General features: G+C 45.1%; 1 protein-coding gene across 2 annotated transcripts in view; it reads left to right on the forward strand.

The window, feature by feature from the left end:
- The window catches only part of mdn1 (midasin AAA ATPase 1), a 63,279-nt gene that overhangs the window by 19,116 nt on the left and 21,455 nt on the right, over positions 1 to 22,708 (forward strand). For both annotated transcript variants that reach the window (XM_085771125.1, XM_085771126.1), the window contains exons 25-65: positions 937 to 1,145; positions 1,720 to 1,866; positions 1,979 to 2,120; positions 2,213 to 2,347; positions 2,463 to 2,601; positions 2,883 to 3,015; positions 3,574 to 3,704; positions 4,526 to 4,664; positions 4,809 to 4,923; positions 5,632 to 5,892; positions 5,980 to 6,177; positions 7,210 to 7,418; positions 7,502 to 7,624; positions 7,932 to 8,129; positions 8,267 to 8,374; positions 8,544 to 8,732; positions 9,095 to 9,184; positions 9,686 to 9,949; positions 10,042 to 10,306; positions 10,403 to 10,562; positions 11,232 to 11,348; positions 11,440 to 11,648; positions 12,584 to 12,732; positions 12,840 to 13,039; positions 13,409 to 13,632; positions 13,954 to 14,067; positions 14,274 to 14,403; positions 14,501 to 14,607; positions 14,703 to 14,836; positions 15,721 to 15,887; positions 16,044 to 16,164; positions 16,321 to 16,534; positions 16,854 to 17,094; positions 17,193 to 17,316; positions 17,981 to 18,145; positions 18,243 to 18,457; positions 18,743 to 19,130; positions 19,683 to 19,795; positions 20,228 to 20,891; positions 21,003 to 21,164; positions 22,354 to 22,633. In XM_085771125.1, coding sequence (XP_085627251.1) covers positions 937 to 1,145; positions 1,720 to 1,866; positions 1,979 to 2,120; positions 2,213 to 2,347; positions 2,463 to 2,601; positions 2,883 to 3,015; positions 3,574 to 3,704; positions 4,526 to 4,664; positions 4,809 to 4,923; positions 5,632 to 5,892; positions 5,980 to 6,177; positions 7,210 to 7,418; positions 7,502 to 7,624; positions 7,932 to 8,129; positions 8,267 to 8,374; positions 8,544 to 8,732; positions 9,095 to 9,184; positions 9,686 to 9,949; positions 10,042 to 10,306; positions 10,403 to 10,562; positions 11,232 to 11,348; positions 11,440 to 11,648; positions 12,584 to 12,732; positions 12,840 to 13,039; positions 13,409 to 13,632; positions 13,954 to 14,067; positions 14,274 to 14,403; positions 14,501 to 14,607; positions 14,703 to 14,836; positions 15,721 to 15,887; positions 16,044 to 16,164; positions 16,321 to 16,534; positions 16,854 to 17,094; positions 17,193 to 17,316; positions 17,981 to 18,145; positions 18,243 to 18,457; positions 18,743 to 19,130; positions 19,683 to 19,795; positions 20,228 to 20,891; positions 21,003 to 21,164; positions 22,354 to 22,633 — 7,593 coding nt within the window. The remainder of the gene's footprint in view (positions 1 to 936; positions 1,146 to 1,719; positions 1,867 to 1,978; positions 2,121 to 2,212; positions 2,348 to 2,462; positions 2,602 to 2,882; positions 3,016 to 3,573; positions 3,705 to 4,525; positions 4,665 to 4,808; positions 4,924 to 5,631; positions 5,893 to 5,979; positions 6,178 to 7,209; positions 7,419 to 7,501; positions 7,625 to 7,931; positions 8,130 to 8,266; positions 8,375 to 8,543; positions 8,733 to 9,094; positions 9,185 to 9,685; positions 9,950 to 10,041; positions 10,307 to 10,402; positions 10,563 to 11,231; positions 11,349 to 11,439; positions 11,649 to 12,583; positions 12,733 to 12,839; positions 13,040 to 13,408; positions 13,633 to 13,953; positions 14,068 to 14,273; positions 14,404 to 14,500; positions 14,608 to 14,702; positions 14,837 to 15,720; positions 15,888 to 16,043; positions 16,165 to 16,320; positions 16,535 to 16,853; positions 17,095 to 17,192; positions 17,317 to 17,980; positions 18,146 to 18,242; positions 18,458 to 18,742; positions 19,131 to 19,682; positions 19,796 to 20,227; positions 20,892 to 21,002; positions 21,165 to 22,353; positions 22,634 to 22,708) is intronic.

The following is a 22,708-nucleotide window of genomic DNA, read 5'->3' on the forward strand; positions in this document are numbered from 1 at the left end:
GTATACCCATGTGGGATATGATCAGTGTTATTTATAGTAAATCCAAGAAGAAATCAGAAGTTCACACACCACTACACTGTTATCACTAGATATATACTGAATATCAAATACAATACAGAAGTATGATCATTTTAATACCAGGTTATAGTATTTAGTGAAACATAAGAAATAAGTGAGATATGAAAATCTCACTATTTGACACCTTTAAACCAACTGTATATTGGTTCTATATATTTTCTTATAATCAGCACATTGAAACAATGACAACAATCAATGTATCCTACTAACAGCTAATGCCCAAAGCAGCTGATATACCTTTGTGCCACAGAGCTCCGCTGTTCTCCAAAAAACCTTTTAAAACATCAATAAACACTGATACACTGAGCAGGGACGAAGGGACTATTGAGGACACAGGTCAGGTCCTCGGAATGGGGGACCTGAATTGTAAATAGTTTATATAATATGATAACAATAACAATCATTTCCACTATTGATCAGTCTATTGATTATTTTCTTCTTGATTGGTAATTAACCGTCTGGTGTCATTTTGATCTCATTTATTTATTTAATCCTGGAGATCGTTGAGGTTTCCCTCATTTGAACCCTAACCCTTTTAGAGCGTAGTGTAACTCCATGTTTTGTCGACTAAACATAAACCAAAAAATGCTACAAATCATAGTCTCTATAAGCCTATTAAAAATATTTGATTCATCATAATATTTGACAAAAAAGCAGAAAATGCTCCGATTTGACAGGCTGGAACCATCAAATATTGAACTCTTTTGTTTGAAAATGACTGAAAGGTCCCAGATTATGTAAAGTCAGTTGATTTGCATGATGTGTATTCTTCCTCCACTGTTACACACTGCAGCTGTGTTTCCCATGTCTGCTATTGAGCTGTGGCAGCGGCCCAGACTAACATGTCTCTGGCTGCAGGCGTTCTGATCGACGCCATGAGGAAAGGCTACTGGATCATCCTGGACGAGCTGAACCTGGCCCCCACCGACGTCCTGGAGGCTCTCAACAGACTGCTGGACGACAACAGGGAGCTCTTTGTGGCCGAGACGCAGGAAGTCATCAAGGCCCATCCCAGATTCAAGCTGTTTGCTACCCAGAATCCCCCTGGGCTGTACGGTGGTAGAAAGGTAAGAAGGATGGTTGAATGATGTGGTTGCACTGTGGTCACCTCCAGATGCTCTGCACATCTCTTTTCTTAGCGTGGTCAAAATGTTCACATGGAGATACAGATGCTTCAGAAAGTCTGACCCCTTCACTGTTAGCAGATTTTATTGTGTCGTCAGTAATACAACCTTCTTTGATATAGACATTGCTTCATTTCAAATATCAAATGTAGCATTACTAGGTGTTACTGTAGATTTCATTTTAAATGGATAAAACTGTAATTTTAACATATATTTATAAACCCAAGATGATACAGTGAAATCATGCTTTTACGTTATGCAAAAGTGTGAAAAATCCAAAAAACAACTTTATAATACAAAAATGAATATGTCAAACTCCAAGCTACATCTGAATCACCCCCTTTTGATTTGAATAAAATGCAACTCTATTGAACCTTACTACCATCAAAAGTCATAATAGAATGAAACTAATAAACTGGGGACACACTTTCTCAAAATAAAATAAAAGTCAAAGTCAAGTGAAATATAAATGAAAACTCAAACAGAGTCCTCTTCACTGTCTCCTCCAAACCTGCAGGTTCTCTCCAGAGCTTTCAGGAACCGCTTCGTGGAGCTGCACTTTGACGAGCTGCCCAGTGGAGAGCTGGAGACCATCCTGACCCAGAGGTGTCAGCTGCCTCCATCCTACTGCACCAAGCTGGTCAAGGTCATGCAAGACCTCCAGGTAACAGCACATCCCTGTGTTCATATCCACCTTGTTTACTTCCTCATATCGTTTTCTGTTTGTTTTATTTTTCAGCATGACCTCACTTCACGGTCTGGCTTGTGTTTTTCAGTCTTTACGCAGGGGCTCGTCTGTGTTTGCGGGGAAACACGGCTTCATCACCCTCAGAGACCTGTTCCGCTGGGCAGACCGCTACAGGCTGGAGGAGCAGACGGAGGCTTCTCAGGACTGGCTGCAGCACCTGGCTGATGATGGTGAGGCTCCTCACATGTTTTTCTGTTCAGTTAGCAGCTACATACCTTTGCTCCCGTCAAACCCTAAACAAAGCTGCCGTCTCCTCCACCAGGATACATGCTGCTGGCAGGACGTGTGAGGAAGCCGGAGGAAGAAGCCACCATCCTGTCCATCCTGGAGAAACACTTCAAGAGGACGGTGAACCCCGAAAACCTGTTTTCTCAGAAACAGGTGACCAGCCAGTTCAGTGAGTACAACTTTACTTTTCAGACACTTTGCTATAACACTTGAAGAAGCAGAGAAAGCAGCGTCACCTTGTCTGGTGAACACAGCGTCACATGGTCTGGTGCTCTGATCTCCAGGTCCCTTCATCGACAGCATCGCTGGAGTTCCTGAGGAGTTCCGCCACGTGGTGTGGACACATGGGATGAGGAGACTGGCTGTGCTGGTGGGACGGGCGCTCCGGTTTGGGGAGTCTGTCCTGCTGGTGGGAGACACCGGGTAAGAGATAACTGTGTATGAAACACACATTTATTGTGAGTGTGTGTACTTGTAAATGTAAATGTACTTTATTTATACAGCACTTTACAACAACACTTTCAGCTAACTTCACAGTGCTTTACAGTAGATAATAAATAAAAAGGAATAAGTAAAGACAATTTAAAACAATAAAACAATAAAATACAACAAAACAAAATAAATGCGTGGATTATTTTTAGTAAAAATAACTACACATCCAGTTCTTTAATCATATTGATCTCTCTTTCCTGTTCCTTCACCAGATGTGGAAAAACTACCATCTGCCAGCTGTTTGCTGCTTTGGCTGGACACAAGTTTTTTTCAGTCAACTGTCACCTGCACATGGAGACGTCTGACTTCCTGGGAGGCCTGCGACCTGTCAGACACACACATCAGGTACTGATGGAATTTCCAAATCTAGAAGCAAAGGAACAATCTAGACGAGCAGATTCTAAGCCAAAGTAATATTTAACAGTAAAAACTTACATAAACCTTATTAATCCTGGAACTTGTTAGTGTAGAAAATAGCCCAGAAATATTACATTTCATATAAACTTTTGATTTTCCTTCAGCATATTCAATCAATTTCATTCAATAAAGCACCTACAGGTAATAGCACACAGGGATGTGCTATTACCAGTAGGTCTTGCATCATTCATTTCAGTCAAATAAGTCGCATGTGCTGTGCACGCAAGCGACCGGCAGCGAGTAGTGGATGTTTTTAGCTTTATGTGATTCTATGAGCTGCAACCCATACTGCCCTTTGGGACATGAAATAAACTGAACTGAACTGAAATTCAATAACAGAAACTAAATTAGGGCCATTTCTCAGCTTAAACATCAGTATGGAAAGAATGCTTTAATTAGGGAAATGTCATTTGAAGTGGATGTACAACACTGTCTTCTGGGAGAATAATGCAACAACTGTGTGTGTGTGTGTGTGTGTGTGTGTAGCCTGATGGAGAGGACGGCAGACTGTTCCAGTGGCATGATGGTCCCCTGGTGCTGGCCATGAGGGAGGGCGGAGTGTTCCTCATGGACGAGATCTCCCTGGCAGACGACTCAGTGCTGGAAAGACTCAACAGGTACACACACACACACACACACACACACACACACACACACATGCCAGTACATCAGTGTCAACAGGGAATATTAGGCCCTTTCAGAACTGACGGTGTCACACTTCACTACACTTGGATGATGCTGTTCATGTTATTCTTGTTGACATGATTTGTATATATCTACTTATCCTCATACTATATGTAACAAACACACACGAACAGCATCAGAAACAATTCCACATCTCTCTAATAAGTCCATGGACAATGCATTGTTAATGGTGGACAAGTTGTGAGCTGCACATTCACCACGCTATGAGATAATAACACAACGTTACCAGACAGAGTTGTTTTAGAGGGAAATGCAGGGACTGCTTGATGAAAAACTGCCCCCAACTGGAACACGCATCAGCTGTTTTACAAGAATTTCCCTCTAAAACAACTCTGTCTCATAACGTTGTGTTATTATCTCATAGCGTGGTGAATGTGCAGCTCACAACTTGTCCACCAGAGCGTTGTGGAGTTGTTGGATTGTGTATTTTGATGAGTTTGATGAGGGAAACAAAGAAATTCCATCAGCCTCCGTAGCCTAGCTCTGAGCAGCTCGTGGCTCTGCTCCACTGTTCTAAAAATAGCTTGCATTGACAAATAAAGGTAACAAACCTGCTGCTATGACTACAGGGATTATGGCAATGGGCCAATTTGCCAAAATGTTGATCTATTCCTTTATTAATGATTGCATGCAGCAATTCCAACATGTATATGTCAGTGTAGCCCTGTGTATGACCACACGCAGGTAAATACACAGAGAAAAGCCCCTAACAAGGTGTTGTGTTTGTTGCCAGTGTTCTGGAGACAGAGAAGTCCCTGGTGTTGGCAGAGAAGGGCAGTGGAGACAACGACGACGTGGAGCTGATCAGAGGAGCTGCAGGTTTCCGTCTGGTCGCCACCATGAACCCTGGAGGAGACTTTGGCAAGAAGGAGGTAAGACAGAACTGTTTCCACTGTGAAACCTCCCCCTCCGACAGAGGGATTGAGCTTAGTGAATTTGAACCTACTATATGTCATTTTCAAACTACAGTAGTTGTGGGTAGAGTCTGACTTTTGTGTGTCTGTGTTTTGGGACAGCTGTCTCCCGCCCTGAGGAACCGCTTCACAGAGATCTGGTGTCCTCAGAGCAACAGCCGCAGCGACCTGGTTCAGATCATCCAACACAACCTTCGCTCCGGCCTCTCGCTCGATGGTAAAGTCCAGATCATCATGTCCAACGCTGAAACTGCTTTTAGTTACAGCAAAAACACTAAACATGTCCTCATTACAACTTTTAAAATGTATTTTCTTTACTTGCTTTCTGAATTATACAATAAATATTTGGATTAACTTGTTTTAGTTTTGTGAAACTTTGACCTCTGGTAACCTGTACATGATGATTATTACAGCATCACAATTATTGTTGATATGGCTGAATGAGTTGTTATTAGATGATAGCTGACAGATAATAGGCAAATGAAATGAACAGTCATCATCGTATCCACTCAGTTATTCTAGTGACACTGTGGCACAGTTTTGCTTTTAGCTAAATGCTATTAGCGTCCTACCGTTCTCTCTCTGTAGCATTTTAACATTGTAAAGTGTTTTTTGTTAATTGACTGGACAGTTGAGATCAACAGGAAATGTAGCCTCTGTATATGAGGCGCCTGCTCAACCCAGTGAGCTGTACGACACCCCAAGAGCATTTTAACATTTGTTTATCAGAGCAAATCTATCATCTAATCTATCAGCCAAGTAGAACTGTGGCTAATAGTGATTTAATTGAATTAAATAAAGAATCGACAATGACCTGCCCGGCATCTTGTTGGCTAACAATGCGGACCTTTGTGAATACATGTGCAGAACAGTTACATGATGTCCAACATGTCAGTGATGTTGTTTCTCTCTGAATCAAACCCAGGCTGTGACATTGCAGACCTGATGCTGGACTTCATCGAGTGGCTGACGCGGCAGGACTTCGGCCGTCGCTGCATCCTGAGCGTCAGAGACATCCTGTCCTGGGTCAACTTCCTCAACACCGTGTGCGAGCGCGACGAGGACGGCTTCATGACCATGGGAGCTCTGGAGGACGAAGAGGAGGCTGAGTGGGACCTGAGGCTGGACACCGTCACCGCCTTCATCCACGCCGCCTGTCTGGTCTACGTAGACGGCATCGGCTCCGGTCAGCTCACGGCCTCTCTTTACTTCTGCTGAGAGTTTGACTGTCAGAGAAGATTATTTAGAGAAATGTTTCTCCTTTTTCTTCCAGGAACCACAGTGTCCTTCGCCGACAACGCCCTCCTGGCTCGTCGGATGTGCCTGAACTTCCTGCACCAGCGACTGAGCAAGATGACGAAGCTGGATCAAGAGATGATGGACGCTCTGAGGGTCTACGACAGCAACCTGCCACGCAAACCTCAGTGGGGAGAAGACTTCTTTGGCATCGACCCCTTCTACATCGCTTTAGGTTGTATAGTAAATTCTATATTTACAAGATGCTTTCTTATTCCAGGGTGTTGACCACCTCTTATATCATCTGCTTTCAATCATACCTTATTACACTTAGGGCCTGGTTTACTAAGATCCTAAATAAGGAGCTCTAAATTGCGTGCTCCTGGTAAAATTTTGCATGTTTGGTTAGCGCGCGCAAAACAGGTGATCTACTTAGAGTAACCCGCTAAATGATAACATGCGCAAACCGCAGTGTTTAAATAAGGGTTCTGCACGTGGTAATCGTTTCTGCCATGTGGAGAGTGTGGACAGAGAGCTGGATGGCCGCAAACACAGAATGAAATTTAATCCGATTAATCCGGATTAATAGAGAGGGGCAAATAAACATATTATTGAGCTACAGTAAAGGAACGTGGGAGATTACTTGTAAAACAAGCAGAGGACTCATGAAAAAGAAAATCTGGTTTATCATAAAATACTGTATATCAAGGCTCCCAATAGTTTGTTTTCCTAGTATAGTTATCATTAGATCATCCTCCATGTGAATCTATACCTGCTCACCCACTCATACACTATCATTTTACACTTATACATACGTACATACATTTTTGTTTTAATAAGGTATTTGTATTGCTTTCTTTTTTGTTGTTGTTGTTGAATAGTTTTTGAATCTTTGCATATTTTTCCCTATAGGGTTTTTAACCTCTCCCGCACTTGTCCTTGATTTCTATGGTGCAAATAAATAAAACTAAACTAAAGCTAAAACCTCAGCAAATTAATCAATCAAAAAACTTTATTTGTCCCCAGGGGGCAATTTAAAAGAGCAATAAGTAGCTTTAAAAAAACAAAACAAACAAACTTAAGAACACAGCAGTCAAGGGTTTATAAACAGATAAAAACCACACACATGCACGCATAGACACACACACACACACACACACACATACAAAACAACACACACAAGTGATGGGGCAGAGAAGCTCAGATCAGTGCTGAGCAGCAGGTGCAGCTCCCTGTCTGACCTGGATCTGACCTGTGTGTCCCTCAGGTCCTCAGACGGAGAGCCGCCACCTGTCAGAGTACGCCATCGCAGCCGGCACCACGGCCATGAACGCCCAGCGGCTGCTGCGGGCGCTGAAGCTGCAGAGGCCCGTGCTGCTGGAGGGAGCTCCGGGAGTAGGGAAGACCAGCCTGGTGGCGGCGCTGGCAAAGGCTTCTGGGAACCATCTGGTCAGAATCAACCTGTCAGAGCAAACGGTAAGCGCTGATCCAGAAGCTGCTCGTTGTGCTCCGAAATAAAAGTTTGATGCTGACGATGCGTACCCCCCCCCCCTTTGCAGGATGTCACCGACTTATTTGGAACGGATCTCCCGGTGGAGGGAGGGAAAGGAGGGGAGTTTGCGTGGCGTGACGGCCCCCTCCTGGCTGCGCTGAAGGCCGGCCACTGGGTCGTCCTGGATGAGGTACGTTCACACACATTTTCATTTCATCTTTTTTTATTCATTTATTATTTTGCATGAACATATCGTTTAAAATAGTATGAACAATTTATTATTATGATTCAGTTTCAGTTTAGTTTATTTGAAAAGGGACAATGCACATTAATAAACATTGTATAAAAAACATTGGGATGTGCGAAGGGAAGGTATGAAACCCAAAAGGGCTTATATGAAAACCTCACCCATGAAGAACATAATCAAAACCCAAATTTGTTACAAATAACAAGTCTGGGTTTGTATTTGAACTGGCTTGCTGTCCCTGTGCTCGCAGCTGAACCTGGCCTCTCAGTCGGTGTTGGAGGGTCTGAACGCCTGCTTCGACCACAGAGCAGAGATCTACATCCCTGAACTGGGCATGAGCTTCCAGGTCCAGCACGAGAAGACCAAGATCTTCGGCTGCCAGAATCCCTTCACACAAGGTGGTGGCCGGAAGGGACTTCCTAAGTCCTTCCTCAACAGATTCACACAGGTAGAGAACATTCAAGAGCAAAGGAAATGACACAAAGATTTATTATTCTTTTATTTGTTTCCCCTCTTTGCTTCTTTATTTATTTTTTTATTTAATCTCTTTCTATCTCTCATGAAATATGACTTCTCTTGCTCTAGGTTTTTGTTGACCAGCTCACCAGCAAAGACATGGAGTTCATAGCCGACTCCATCTTCCCCAGCATTGACAAGGAAGTTGTTGCTAAAATGGTGGAGTTCAGTAACAGGGTAGGTTTTTCTCTTCCTGGGATCATGCATGTCTGTGACTCTCCTGGAGGAAACTCATGTGCTGAATAAGAGACGGTTGTTCCCTCCAAAGACACAACACTAGGCAGCATTTAAAGCTGATTGTGAAAAAAATTTAAGATTATTAATTCAAAGATTTTTCCCCCCATAGCTGGTGCAGGAGGTGTGTGTAGAGCGCAGGTGGGGTCAGAAAGGAAGCCCCTGGGAGTTCAACCTGCGCGACATGTTCCGCTGGTGTCAGCTGATGCAGGCCGACCAGTCTCCAGGGTTCTTCAGTCCCGGGCAGCATGTGGCTCTGGTGTACGCTGACCGGATGAGGACGGAGGCTGACAAGGCTCAGGTATCTGCTCTCATCTAAAGCTCCACAAGACATATATATATATGAAAAAAGAAAAGAAGGTTCCACCGCACTCAATGGGGTACATTCAATAAATTTATTAGTTAAAACCGCAGCAACGCGTTTCGCCCCGTGGGCTTCATCAGGCTATATATATATATCTATATATATATATATGTTATATATATATAACATCTGTGTTCTTCACACCAGGTGTTTGCATTTGTGCACATATTGAACGTATTATTCTGTTGTTTACCCAAACCCTCACTCAGTAGCTGTCCTTTCTTACTTTTGTTTCTGACTTAAACTTTGGGAAGCACTTTTTTTTTGTGAAGCTGAACTTTTCTCCCTGTCCCTCTCAGGTGCTGTCTGTGTTCAGGAAGGTGTTTGGAGAGGACTTTGAGCCGTACAGCGGCTCCAGACAGTTCCACATCACGCCACTCAACCTGCAGGTGAAAACAAACACTTGAACCTCGCCCTGATGATTTCAGACTTCTGCTGGTGAAAATCAGGACAACAACAACGAATCGATAAAATCGGTTATCATTAAGCGATGGCAACAAATTTCATTATCAATTTGTTGTGTCGCACGATTAATGTCACTCACTATGTGGCGGAGCTGTTTACTTCACGTTGAGCGGAGCGTTAAGAGTGTAGGGACGAGCAGTAGCAGCGTGAGGCAGTACTGTACTGTACTGTACTGTACTGTACTGTACTGCAACTTGACAGATGCAAACTGCCATAAAACACCACAGAATAAGAGTGGGGAGCCGATGTTTTATAACTGTGACCGAGGCGGAGAAAATGTTGTTGTTGTTTTTTTTTATCTGATTCACCGATTAATTGAAAAAAGAATCAACCGATTAATTGATTATTAAAATAACGGTTAGTGCAGCCCTAGAAATCATGTGAACAAAGTTCAAGGTTTCTTATCCGTGGGTTGTTCCTTGTAGGTGGGCTTCTCAGTCCTGCAGCGCAGCGGTGGAGCCCCTGTGGCCCTGGACCCCCCGCTGTCCATCACACACCAGGCCCTGCGGCCCCTGGAGTCCCTGATGAAGTGTGTGGAGATGGGATGGATGACCATCCTGGTCGGCCCCACGGCCAGCGGGAAGACCAGCCTGGCCCGGCTGCTGGCCCTGCTGACCGGACACCGCCTCAGGGTCATGGCCATGAACAGCGCCATGGATACCACCGAGCTGCTGGGAGGCTTCGAACAGGTAACCATGACGTCATGTTCCAACTTTGTTGAACCTTCTTCACTGTGGAGGAACACCAACCACATCAATCTGTGTTCTTCTCCTCGTCTCAGGTGGACATCATGCGGCCCTGGCAACAGGTGCTGGAAAGCGTGGACTACATAGTTGCCATGGTAATAAGACGGGGCCTGATGTCGTTGGACGTGGGCATCCAAGACACAGAGTTCCTGCTGCAGACCTGGGGTCTGTTCTGCCACTGGCTGAAGGACAAACAGCTGCAGAAGACCGGAGGAACGGTGGACTCAGAAGCTCTGAACAAGCTGGAGGTCATCATCCTGCTGCTGCAGAAGCTCAACACCAAGCTCAAAGTCTTCACCGGTAATGAGAACAGAGGGGAAAACTGGATACAAGGCTGAAGATTAGAAAGTATAAGAATGTTTCTATCGCTGTAACGTGTGTGTGTTTGTCCACCAGACATGTCCAAGCTGCAGATGGACTTCACGCTGCTGAAGGAACGTACGGCTCAGCTGGAGGACGGCTGGACCAACGGAGGCTTTGAGTGGCTGGACGGTATGCTGGTCCAGGCCCTGCAGGCTGGTGATTGGCTGCTCATGGACAATGTCAACTTCTGCAGGTGAGGACATAAAAATGCGTCCATCTGCTCATCACATGTCTGTGGAGATCTGAAATTAATGGCACAGACCTCAAGAGGAGATTTTTTTTTTTGGGGCCTGAGCATACTTTGTTTTTGATTACTTTTGATTTTGCCTTTATATACCACATACAAAATGTTAAACATGCTTGGTATCTTTTCAGCACAACTTCATCTTTATGATCTGATAATTATTTTTTCACTTCAACCTAATTAATTAACACATTAGGCCCAAAAATACACAGAAATCATCAAATCTGAATTGAAAAAATATTCTCCCCAGTTCCACGTCAGACGTCTCTGGTATAATTCATCAGCTGATTTGAAAACCTTTTCCTGACTATATGGAAAGAAATGCAACACCTGCCCCTCCCATCCCATCCCTGGATAGATGTTTTTTGTACTATCAATTCAAAATTATCATATCTCTGGTTTTTAAGTCAAATAAAACTGGGAGAGAGTTTCAAAACTGCACTTTTGAATGAAGTTGACAGCAGCGCTCCAGGTGACCGAGTTTTGTTTTTACGGTGCTTTGAAGGCGTCATGTGATCTGATCATAGACCCCAGAGATATCAAGAAAACCATAGTCAATGCTGAAAGAATTCAACCTAACAATGAGTGAGTTGAGCTAACAGTGTGTTTTCTGCCTAGTGCCTCTGTTCTGGACCGTCTGAACGCTCTGCTGGAGCCTGGTGGATCCCTCACCATCAACGAACGGGGCGTCATAGACGGAAAGACGCCTCAGATCACCCCTCATCCTAACTTCAGGTAGTTAGAAATGAAAGCGTGTTGTCTTCATGTTGATGTCGTTAAAAAAAAAACAAAAGGCTGGTGCTGAGGTGATGCGTGCTCTGTGCAGGTTGTTCCTGACCATGGACCCTGTGCACGGGGAGCTCTCCAGAGCCATGAGGAACAGAGGGGTGGAGATTTACATCCCAGGGGAACATGAGGGGGTCTGCTGGGACTCGCTGGACCTGAAGACCCTGCTTCACACTGCCGGGGTCACCGGGGACTGCGTGTGCGATCTGCTGATTGAAATACACAAAGGCATCAAAACTGCTATCTGGGGTAGGTCCTGTAATGTCAACAGATTAAAGGGACAATGAGGAGTTTTGGAAAAGCGAAGTGTTTCCACACTACATTTATGAGCCTCCTCGCGCACCGTGAAATTCTTTGACCGGTGAAAGACAGACTCATGTTTTCATTCATCAAGAATTAAAGTCAGAGTTTGGATGACGATCACATACCGTCGTAGTTCCCACCATAAATGCCGATTCGGCGGCGTTATTCTCATGACTCACTGAAAACTGAAAGTAAAGAAACGCTGGTCGGCTCAACCAGCATCTCCACCACCACTAATAATAACAAAATAACGATAGAGACAAAACGATATATTTATCGAAAATGGGCCCATTAACAAGTGTGGGTAACGTAGATTCATCCATATTAATATGAGACTTTTTTATTGTTGCAGAATTTTTCGTTCTGCCGCTGGAGAAACTCCTCGTTGTCCCTTTAACTCTACTAAATGTCTGTTTCCTAAAAGTACTCTTTGGATGGGACAATTAAAATATAGTAAAAAAAAGAATTTCCAAGGCACTCTCTTTTGAAAGGTAAAAAGCCTTTTATTTCTATGGCTTGGTCATGTTAAACCTTTATTAATCCCGAAGGAGGGAAATAAATTGTTGTTGCTATTGTTGTGTGCTGCTGGGACAAACAAATTTCCCTCCTTCGGGATTAATAAAGTTAATTCAATTCAATTCAATTCAAACCTTTAAAAACTCTTTGGCATGTTTCGTCAGGGAATCAAAATCAAGTTTTCACTCCCTGACGAAGGCTTGTATGCAGAAACGCATAGGAGTTTTTAAAGGTTTAATATGACCAAGCCATAGGAATAAAGGCTTTTTAACTTTCTTTTTTTACGAACTTCTGTTACTATCAGATAAACTCTACTGTTTGAAACTGTTACGAGTTAAAAACAAACTCTGGCTTGTGTGGTTCAGACTCCCCGGCCTCCTCCGTGGCCTCCCTCCTCCATGCTGCCACGCTGCTGTCCTGCCAGCTGCACAGAGGAGTGGATCTACCCAGCGCCCTGCAGCACGCCTGTGGAGAGGCATACTCCCTCTGCCAGCGCACCACTGCCAGCCAGAAGGTACCGATGCATCATTATCAACCCATGACTGACTGTAATACTTCTGCAAAGTTAAAATCGAACCAGCACTTTAATGAATGAACGTGGCTGCACCGTCTTCCTCACAGCAAGCCCAGCAGGTGATCGAGCAGCACTTGGCCATCCTTGACACGGAGGACTGGGGCAGCGGACTGCTGTGTGCCGGGGTCTGGCCCGACGGCTTCCCCTCCGCTCTGCTCTCCACTGAGGATTCCTGCTTCTCCGCCGTTCTCCGAGACGGGCAGGTCCTGTCGTTTTGCCTCAACACCCTCAGCCTGCAGGGCAAACGGTAAGGAGGGGTGCAATACAGTGAGAGATGAAGCTGAAATACTGAAATTTGGTGCAGGGCTTAAGTCAGTGTGAATGCAGCCTGTAGGCGCAATATCAAGGTTATCAGTTGAAAATGAACAGTTTTTTTCAGGAGTCGGTGTCAGTTGAAGTGTCTGCCAACATCTAAGCACTAAAATCAGTTGGAGTCAGTTGTGTAGGAACAGGAAACTGTCAAAGTGAAAGGCAGTGTTTTTGTTCTAAGGCACCTGAAAGGCGTGGCAGTGTCGATCTAATTGTAAATAGTGAAAGGAGTTGAAGTGTGAGAGCCAACACCAGTGTGTAAAAAAAAAAAAAAAAAGTAACATGGTGTGTTACTGTGTTTGCACAGGAATCGTCCACTGAGCCTAAGTGACCTGCAGAGGGCGCTGCAGAGCAGCAGCGTCCACGAGGGCCCGGTGTTCTCTGACGGGGTGGTGGATCTGGAGGAGGGAGACGCTCTGAGGCTGATCCCCACAGCCGTCAGACTGCTCACAGAGAGATCCTCTCACGGGGACTGGATCCTGCGCAGCAGCTGGCTCTCACACCTGGGGAAGAGCTACAAATACGCTCCTGGTCAGTTACCCTGCACACACCCCCAAGCTGATAGATTTAAAATATATATATATGTCCAGTGATGATATGTTTTCTTCACAAGATAGGAAGTAACATTTTCCCTATTTCCAACAGCAGAATCTTGATGTTTCTATGTATGATGTACGTACAGTGTGTTGACTGTCTTACCTAATGCCCAAATCCTCTCCATGTTATGTTATGTCATGTTTGCCCAGTTGGCGCATGTGTTACTAAAAGAAAATGAATAAAAAGTAAAGTTAAAAGAAGAAATAAAGATAAAGATAGGATTTGGATCCTCAATGCCATTCTTGACTCTTCCAGATGCAGCGCTGGTCCAGGTGGAGGCAGGAAACAGAGCTCTGAAGGCCGTGTTCAGCAGCAAACTTGCAGCTAAGGGAAAGTCACTAGCAGAGCTGCTGCAGCCTCACAGCACAGGTAAGACTTCATGTCCGTGTTGTTGTTGTTTGACAGTGAACAGAAGAAGGTAGATGGGTCAGTGCAGCGCTAGTTGTAAGAACCAGTCAGTGTGATGAGGTTAATTGGAAAAGTACAGTGAATAGTTTCATTTTGATATATGGAGAAAAGTACCTTCGTAGCTTTGTCTATCACTAACTTCAGAATCTTCTTCTGTTCCGTTGCAGATGAGTACAGGATTCTGGTGGACATGCGCTGGAACAAACAATATCTGGATATTTTAGCCAATAAATGTAACTTTGAGGACGAGGAAAGATACATGGAGTTTCTGGAGGCACTGAACACAGTTGCCAACAGGTAACACATCAACTCAGGACACATTGCTAGAAATTGCAAATCTAATGCATAATGCGGTTGTAAAAGGTGTGTAATAATTTGTTTGTGTGACTGTTAGAATCGTTCTGATGATGGACAGAGAGGAGAGGTCTGTCGTCTGCACCTGTGCTGTCAACCTGTCTGCTCAGAACTGTGCCCTGAGAATAGCCACAGCCTTCAGCAAAGGTAAACACGGGACACCTTGACTCACTGCTGCATAACAATAACAACATGAATATATCCTGATGTGTAATGAGCTTCTGTTCTCCGTCCACTCCCAGGCACCGTGGATATCGGCCACCTGCCTCATCCGGTGCTGATGCACCTCCAGACCTTCTTTGACCTGTGGAACTCGTTCACCCTGCAGGCCGTGCAGAGCGGCCAGCCCTACATCTCAGACCACATCATGTTTGAGGTGAGGGCTCCTGGTCATTTACAGCTGAGACACATATTCTAACTGCAGTGCAACAGCTCATACTGCTGTTATCTATTGCTACTTTTGCTACTTCTACTGTTACTGCCTCTAGCTGCTGCTGATGGTGCTGATGCTGTTACCAGCACTACTACTATTACTAGCTATTGTTTGGCCTTCTGCCACTCCTTTATGCCCCTCTTTTTCTTTCTTTTAATTTAGTTTATTTAGGGACAGCGTGCAATGAGATGGTTGCACCAGATTTAGCTAACTGCTAATTTCCATCTGCAGTCCCAACATCTAATACACAGCAGACACAGAACACAATCTAAAATACAGAGGGAAACCTGATACATAAAATAACTAGAATAAATAGTGCACAGCACAGACACACATTCATCACATTTAAAATGACCAAGGTGTACACTACCCTACATGGTCAGCGAAAAAAGAAAAACAAATACAAAATACAGTGAAACATTTTAAAGTGCCTAGGTTCCCAATACAGAGAACTTCAAATATGTTCTTATAGTTTATTAAAGACACCCCTAAACCAAAAATAGATTTAAAAAAAATAATAATAATATTAACATGTCAAAGTAGTGTTTGGGTTATGCTACAAGACATTTCAGCAGTGAAGTCGCTAATGCAGCCATAACTGAGCATTTTAGATCTGAAAATGCAGTTTCAAAGCCAGGGTCTGAAAAGGTTGGATTCAGTTTTTCAGCACCCAGTCAGGTTTAATACAAGTCATGATGCAGATGATGTATCTTTTATCAAATCGATAAGAGTTTCTACAGTACCATGGAGTAAGAATGTGTCTCAGAGGTCACACAGGGCTTTGCTCATTCTCCTCATCGATGGCTCCCTTCCTGTGCTGTGTTTAGATCCTGCAGTTGCTGCAGTGGCTGGATCGTTTCTGGGATGTGTGCAGCACGCTGCCGGCCGACTCTCAGGGCATCTCTGTGCTGTCTCTGCACTGGCAGTGGGTTCAGAAACACCTCATCCTGCGGCTGCCACAGCTGCTGCTGGGAGACACCGACACCACAGTCGAGTAAATGTTTTTCTCCACCTAATCTACGTGACCTGACATTTCTGCTTATTTATTTACATTCTCTGTTAAAAACTGACATTGCGGAGATATGATTTTAAATAAATGTATTTTTGACTCAGCACTTCCTAACATTCATGTGGCTGTGCTGCTTCCCAGAGGTTTCCAGGAGCTGCAGGTGGTCTCTGCAGCCATCCAGACCGTCCTGTCCACCCCGGTGTCTGTGGCCACTGCACTGAAAGGCATCCAGAAAACTCTGGGGAAAGCTCTGCCATTCAAGGTGCTGCAAAGTCTTTACATGGATTTGCTCATCATCACTTGTTTTTCTTGTGGTCCTTTCTGTCCTGTCTAATCTGTCCAGTACAGTTCCTGTGATCCTAAAGTTATCTGAGATCATCTGAATGTCTTCATAACCCACGCCCATCTTCCTCTCCAGCTGGATTCAGTGGGCAAGTGCGCGTCCCGGCTGAGGCTCCTGAGTAAAGCCTTAGATGTGAGTGATCTGAGGCTGGACGGCACCACCGGTCCTTGGGGGCAGGAGTTGGTCCGACTTCAGGGTGCAGGACTCATGCTGGACATCAAAGAGAGTCTGCTGGAAGCCTGGGGCCTTGTCGTGCTGGCCAACAATCAGCTGGATCCACATAAATCTGGTGAGCTTGTGTCCCAGGAAGATCTGAGAGTTTTGTTGTTAGTTAGTCAGCTGTTTGTCTAACTCGAATCGAGAATAAAGAATCACAACAGTTGTTTTATCTTTTAGTTTTTTTGTTTGGTGTGGATAACCTAATCGTTGGTTGTCTACTGCCATCATCAGGTCAAAATGTCCTCAGTAAAAGAGAGAAATGCAGCACAGATACCTTTTTTATTAGGCCTTCATCTCCATTTGTCTCAAATTAAAGTCCCCAAATGTCACCAAAGAGTAATATAAAGGCAACGCATTAGGTATATTAATTGAACAAAATGTTCCAACAGGAGTGTTAGAGAGGTTGGTGTCGAGTGTGGAGCAGCAGCAGCATCACATGACTGCCAGAGGTCTGCTGGAGAGCCGCTCCAGGTCTGAGGGAGAGGATCCAGCAGATGGAGTTCACCTGGCCCGGGAGGAGCTGCAGCAGCTCGGCCGCAGAGCGCAGCTCTGGCCCCTGATGGAGGAACTGGCCGTGCTCAACCAGCTGAGACTCAGCACCGACCTGCTGCACTTGGCTCTGTCTCCTGGGTAACAGCCTGTTTAAGCCTTAACAAAACAAAACCATTCACGAGGACTGATCCCCGAGTCAATGGGCTGTTTGATAACCTGTATCTGCTGCTCTACAGGGATCAGGAGGCGGAGGACAGCCTGCGTCGGGAGCTGTCCAGACACCTCCGCTACTGCCTCCAGTCCACGGCCATGAACGTCAGCCAGCTGCAGGCTCTCTGGTTCCTGCTCAGCAGTGACAGGGTTGGTGGAATGAGGATTTTCAGAAGCATAAAATGAACTGATCAAATGCACAAAAGACATCAAACTGCCATTCAGAGATGCAAACTTAAAGGGATAGTTCAACATTTTGGCCCATTGCCATAATCCCTATAGTTTTCGGAGTAGGTTCGTTCCTTATATTTGTTGGTGCAAGCTATTTTTAGAACGGCAGAGCAGAGCCGCGAGCCGCTCAGTGCTACGCTACAGAGGCTAATGGGATTTCTTGGTTTCCCTCATCAAACTCATCAAATACACAATCCAACAACTCCAAAACGCTCTGGTGGACAAGTTGTGACCTGCACATTCACTACGCTATGAGATAATAACACAACGTTACGAGACAGAGTTGAGGGAAATGCAGAGACTGATTGTTGTGCAGGTCACAACTTGTCCACCAGAGCGTTGTGGAGTTGTTGGATTGTGTATTTGATTAGTTTGATGAGGGAAACCAAGAAATTCCATGAGCCTCCGTAGTGTAGCTCTGAGCAGCTCACGGCTCTGCTCCACCGTTCTAAAAATAGCTTGCACCGACAATTAAAGGTAACGCACCTACTGCTATGACTATAGGGATTATGGCAATGGGCCAATTTGCCAAAATGTTGAACTATCCCTTCAGCAAATAACGCTACTGATCCTTCCCCCTCAGCCGGCTGAGGAGCTGCAGTTCGTGTGGTGTGAGCTGCTGTCAGAGGCTCTGGCTGCTCTGTGGACCAGCTGTGTGACCTCAGACCCCGACCGCTGGCTCAAATGGGACCCACTGAATCACGACACCAAGCCACGTCCAAAACTGCCCCACGGTGCAGATAACATGGTACCGGCTGTTTAACATCCTGATGTCAGAATGTGAGCCACAGATTATTTAAGAGAACTCATTTCCTGATGCTGTTCCGCATGTGTTTTGTTTTCAGGGCCCGGCCTTGCTGAGTAAAGCCGTGTGGTCACACTGCATGCTGGGAGTGCTCGTCAACAGCGAGACGGGAGGTCGCTGGGAGCCGTCGGCGACCGCCCTTCTCTCCCTGTCCCATGTCACCCTGGGGGAGTGGAAGGAGAGGATCCAGCAGCTGCAGGACGTTTCTGCCGTGTTGTGGGACAACATGGCCATCCCTGCACTGGCTGAGTTCAGGTAGATTACAGGGAACATTCAAAATCCTTGGTTGTCTTTACACATTCATTTTCTCAAAAATGATTCACTCAATTTTCATTTTTTTCCATTCTCTATTGTTCAATCATTGTACATAATGTTCATTTCATTTTTACTTTGCCCCCTTGTGGATATTGACTTTGATTCTGTCTTGTCAGTTGGTGACTGTAACTTTCATCTTGAAAAAATCAAAAATCAAAAATCAAATATTAAAAAAACCCAAAAAACCAAGAAAGGTCTCTAATCTTTTCCATGTCCTCCCTACAGGGGCACAGACTTCCGGCTCCAGGGTGTGGTCCTGCGTCGCCAGCTGCAGAGCATGGCAGACCTGCTGCCCCCCAGCCTGCAGGAGGGCTACATGGAGAGCTGTGAGAGCCTGGTGGAGGATCCGGACCCTCTCATTCCCGCGCAGGAGATCCAGACGGTCCTCAGAGACTTCCTCCCACCAAACCTGCTGCCAGACAGCCTGGTGGCGTCCTGCATCACCGGCCTGCAGCAGTACGTCCAGAGCAAGGTCCAAGGCTCCAACTCTCTGGTCCGCTCCGGAGTCTTCTGGGTCAACATGGGCCTGCTGCAGATCAAAGTCTGGACCCCTCAGACCATCTTTGACCCCGCTGTGAAGAGGGCTTACAAACTCAGCTACGCTCAGCAGGAGGTCAGCAGCTCACTGTGTTTGCTCTTTTTAGTTATTTAACCATTTCACATGATAATCTCTTACACCACAACAGCTACATGTTTGTTTTTTTAAAGATACACACTCCTTTTCTGGCTATTGCCTTAGACTACTTTTGACTTTCTTCAAAATGCACCTACCTGTATGATCATAATTTACCACCTTGATCAACACATATCTTAGCTAGTACCAACTGTGGATGGAGAATATGAAACCACAGAATGGGTACAGTTTATACGTATATTGATATATTGAGGTGATGTGACATCATCTTCAAACAGACTTTAAACTGTACTCTATTACAAATAAATTTAAGATGTTGGTGTGTGTCTATGATACACACTGATCAGAGCATTTCTGTTAAAAAAACAAACAAACAAAGAATCAAAACAAACCCAAATTAATGTCTAAGGTAATTAGCTTATTATTAGTCCAAATGTAACTGCAACAACTCAGGTGAAAATGTATCAGATATCTCTTCAAGTCGGTTAAATCTGTAAATACTGATGTCTTGTCCCTCTGTGTCTGTGGCAGCTGGCTCTGCTGCAGGAGGAGTGGAGAGGACGCAGCCTGTCGTCTCAGCTGATGACTGGAGCAGAGCTGGAGGAGAGCAGCACCACCGACGGCTTCCAGCATCCTCGAATCAGGTCAGAGGCGGTCGCATCTTCTCTGCTGTTGGCAGAGTTCAGTTTAAGATGATCAGAATTCCAAGCTCATGAATATCGCAAATATTTATTTGAAATGATTGATGATGATTATACTTTATTTATCCCCGAGGGGAAATTAGGTCATGACAGCAGCCTTAAAAGAAGAAAAGCAGGACAAATTATATAAAGAATAAAATACACAATCATAAAAATATCCAAATCCACTCCCATTCATTGCTGCCGTGGCGACGCGGGGACAGACACAACTACCGCAAAACAGGAGCGATTAAACTGAAAATCTTCAGATTCCTAAATGTTAGGAAAATACACCCCCGAGTTGAATTCGCCTGAAATTGTCCTTTAAGCACTGGTTGGAGGTGTTGGCTCTGTGCCCCCTCTGTAACTCTACTACCTCTTTAACCCTGTGTCCAGGTACCTGTGGATCCGCATGCAGCAGGTGAAGGAGCAGATCGCTGAGCTCTCCAGGAAGCAGGCCTGTCGCCCCCACGAGCCGCAGTACGGCCGACTGTTCCAGGAGCTGCAGCATTACCTCTGCAGCATCGGCCAGGCCACCAGAGTGGAGGACCTGCTGTCCCGCCTCCTCAAGGCCCTGCAGGACTCCAAGTCCAGGTCCACCATTCAGACCCTGCTGAAGGAGGAGGCCGTGTGGCAGCACTCGCAGCAGCGCTTCTGCCAGCGGCTGCTGGAGGACTACCCCCTGTACCCCGACGTGGTGGGGCCCGTACGCACCGGCATCCTGCAGCTCCGCCACGGCATGAGGCTGGTGGCCTCGCAGCTGACCGCCTCGCTCAGCCCCGCCCCGGGTCTGCCCAAGCTGGTGTCCTGCCTGATGGCCTTCCCGTCCCTGTCCCCCAGCCTGCCGTCCTACCTGGCCCGGGCCGACTTCCTCTGCTCCACGTCGTGTACGGACGTCCTGCGCTGCCTGCTGAAGCTGCTGCCTCCACAGGACCCGGAGCAGGTGGTGCCCCGGTCCTCCACGCTGCTGCTCAACGCTCTGCTCTACCTGCAGTGTCACACTCTGTCCACAGCAGAGTTCAGCCAGGAGGCACGCAGCCTCTTCAGACACATCTGTCGGGTCAGTACATCACCCGTCTCACTCATGATGATAAATTCAAAACTTCCAAGTAACTTCCAAGTGTTTCTCTGTGGGATTCCACGCTGAGTGTATCACACTGCTCCTCTCCAGGCTCTGGTGAACGAGTGGGACGAGCAGGAGAGACGGAAGAGGGAGCGAGAGCAGCTGGAGGCCAGTCTGTACCGCAACCGCAGCCGCCTGCACGGCTCCGGACTGACCGAGGACCAGCAGGAGGAGAGAGACTTCAGACAACAGTTCCCCCACTTCAACAAGGTATTCACATCCACCTGTTCATACACTACCAGTCAGACGTTTGCACTAGAGCCACAACAATTCATCGATTAATCGAACAATAATCAACTTAAATTAATCGTCAGTAACAGTTTATAATAAGTGCACGCTATTAAGCATTAGTTAAGCATGAATTAATACTGAATTCTTCATTTGTAATGCATGAATACTCATTAGTATGTAGTTTATAAATACAGTTAGTGCTTATCAATGATGAGTAAAACATTTTTAACTGTGTTTATAAACTATATGCTGATGACTATTCATGTGTTATAACTGATAAATTCAGTGTTTAATGCTTAACTAATGCTTAATAGTGTGTACTTATTTTTATTTTACCTTTATTTGATCAGGCAGATTGCTTGAGATTAAACCTAACTAACCTAACCCTTTACAAGCATGGCCTGTAGAAAGTGTTACCTAATCGTCAACTATTTTAAATAATCGGTTTGGGTAGTTTTTAAAGAAAAAGAAAAGTCAAAATTCTCTGATTTCAGCTTCTTAAATGTGAATATTTCTGGTTTTGTGACAATAAACTGAGTATCTCTTTGGTTTGTGGACAAAACAAGAGATGTGAGGATGTCATCTTGTGGTTTGAGAAACACTGATGGATATTTTTCAAAAATGTTTAACATCTTATTGACCAAACAACTAATCGGTTAATTGTTCAAATAATCAACAGATTAATCGATAATGAAAATAATTGTTAGTTGCAGCCCTAGTTTGGACACAGGTTCTCATTCAATGGTATTTCTTTATTTGTATGACTTTTTCCTCATAAAGCTGAGGACAAAATGTAAAGAGTGTGCAAAAAGCTGTCATCGAAGCAAAAGGTGGCTACTTCAAAGAATCTAAAATATAAAACATATTCTGCTTTGTTTAACACTTTTTGTTCACTACATAATTCCATGTTCCTTCACAGTTTTGATGGCTTCAGTTTGAATCTACAATGTAGAAAGTAATGGAAATAAAGAAAAACCATTGAATGAGAATGTATGTCCAAACTTTTGACTGGTATTGTACCTGTTCTGATACTAAATATGAAGTGGTAGAAGAATTTGGAGTCACCAAAATCGTAACGGTCAGTTCTTTAGATAAGATAAGCTAAAAGAGACAAAAAGTATGGACATCGGTTCACACAGTTCATACATCTGTCCATCCTCCTCATTAGGACTTTGCGGACATCGTGTCCCAGCCGAGCCTGGAGGCTCCAGCTGACACAGAGTTGGACAATGAGGACGCAGCACAGGAAGAGGCTGAGAGCAGCTTCCTGTCTCCAGCCGCCATGAACACGGTGGTGCAGGTGCACCAGCGCCTCTGTCTGGGACACGCCCAGTCCCTGTGGTACCACAGCACAACCACGGCCAATCACAGCAAAGAAACCATTAAAGCCCTGGTCTCCTCCTATCAGATTGCCGCCCCTGTGATGTCACGCTTCTATCATCTGATAGGTCGGTCACTCACACTGTAGATACATCACCATACTCTCCATTTTCTAGAAGAAATGTGCTCATGTAAATCAAATA

This window comes from Trachurus japonicus, chromosome 24 (assembly GCF_045865225.1).
Source record: "Trachurus japonicus isolate A0001 chromosome 24, Traja_1.0".
In the NCBI taxonomy this organism is placed as follows: domain Eukaryota; kingdom Metazoa; phylum Chordata; class Actinopteri; order Carangiformes; family Carangidae; genus Trachurus; species Trachurus japonicus.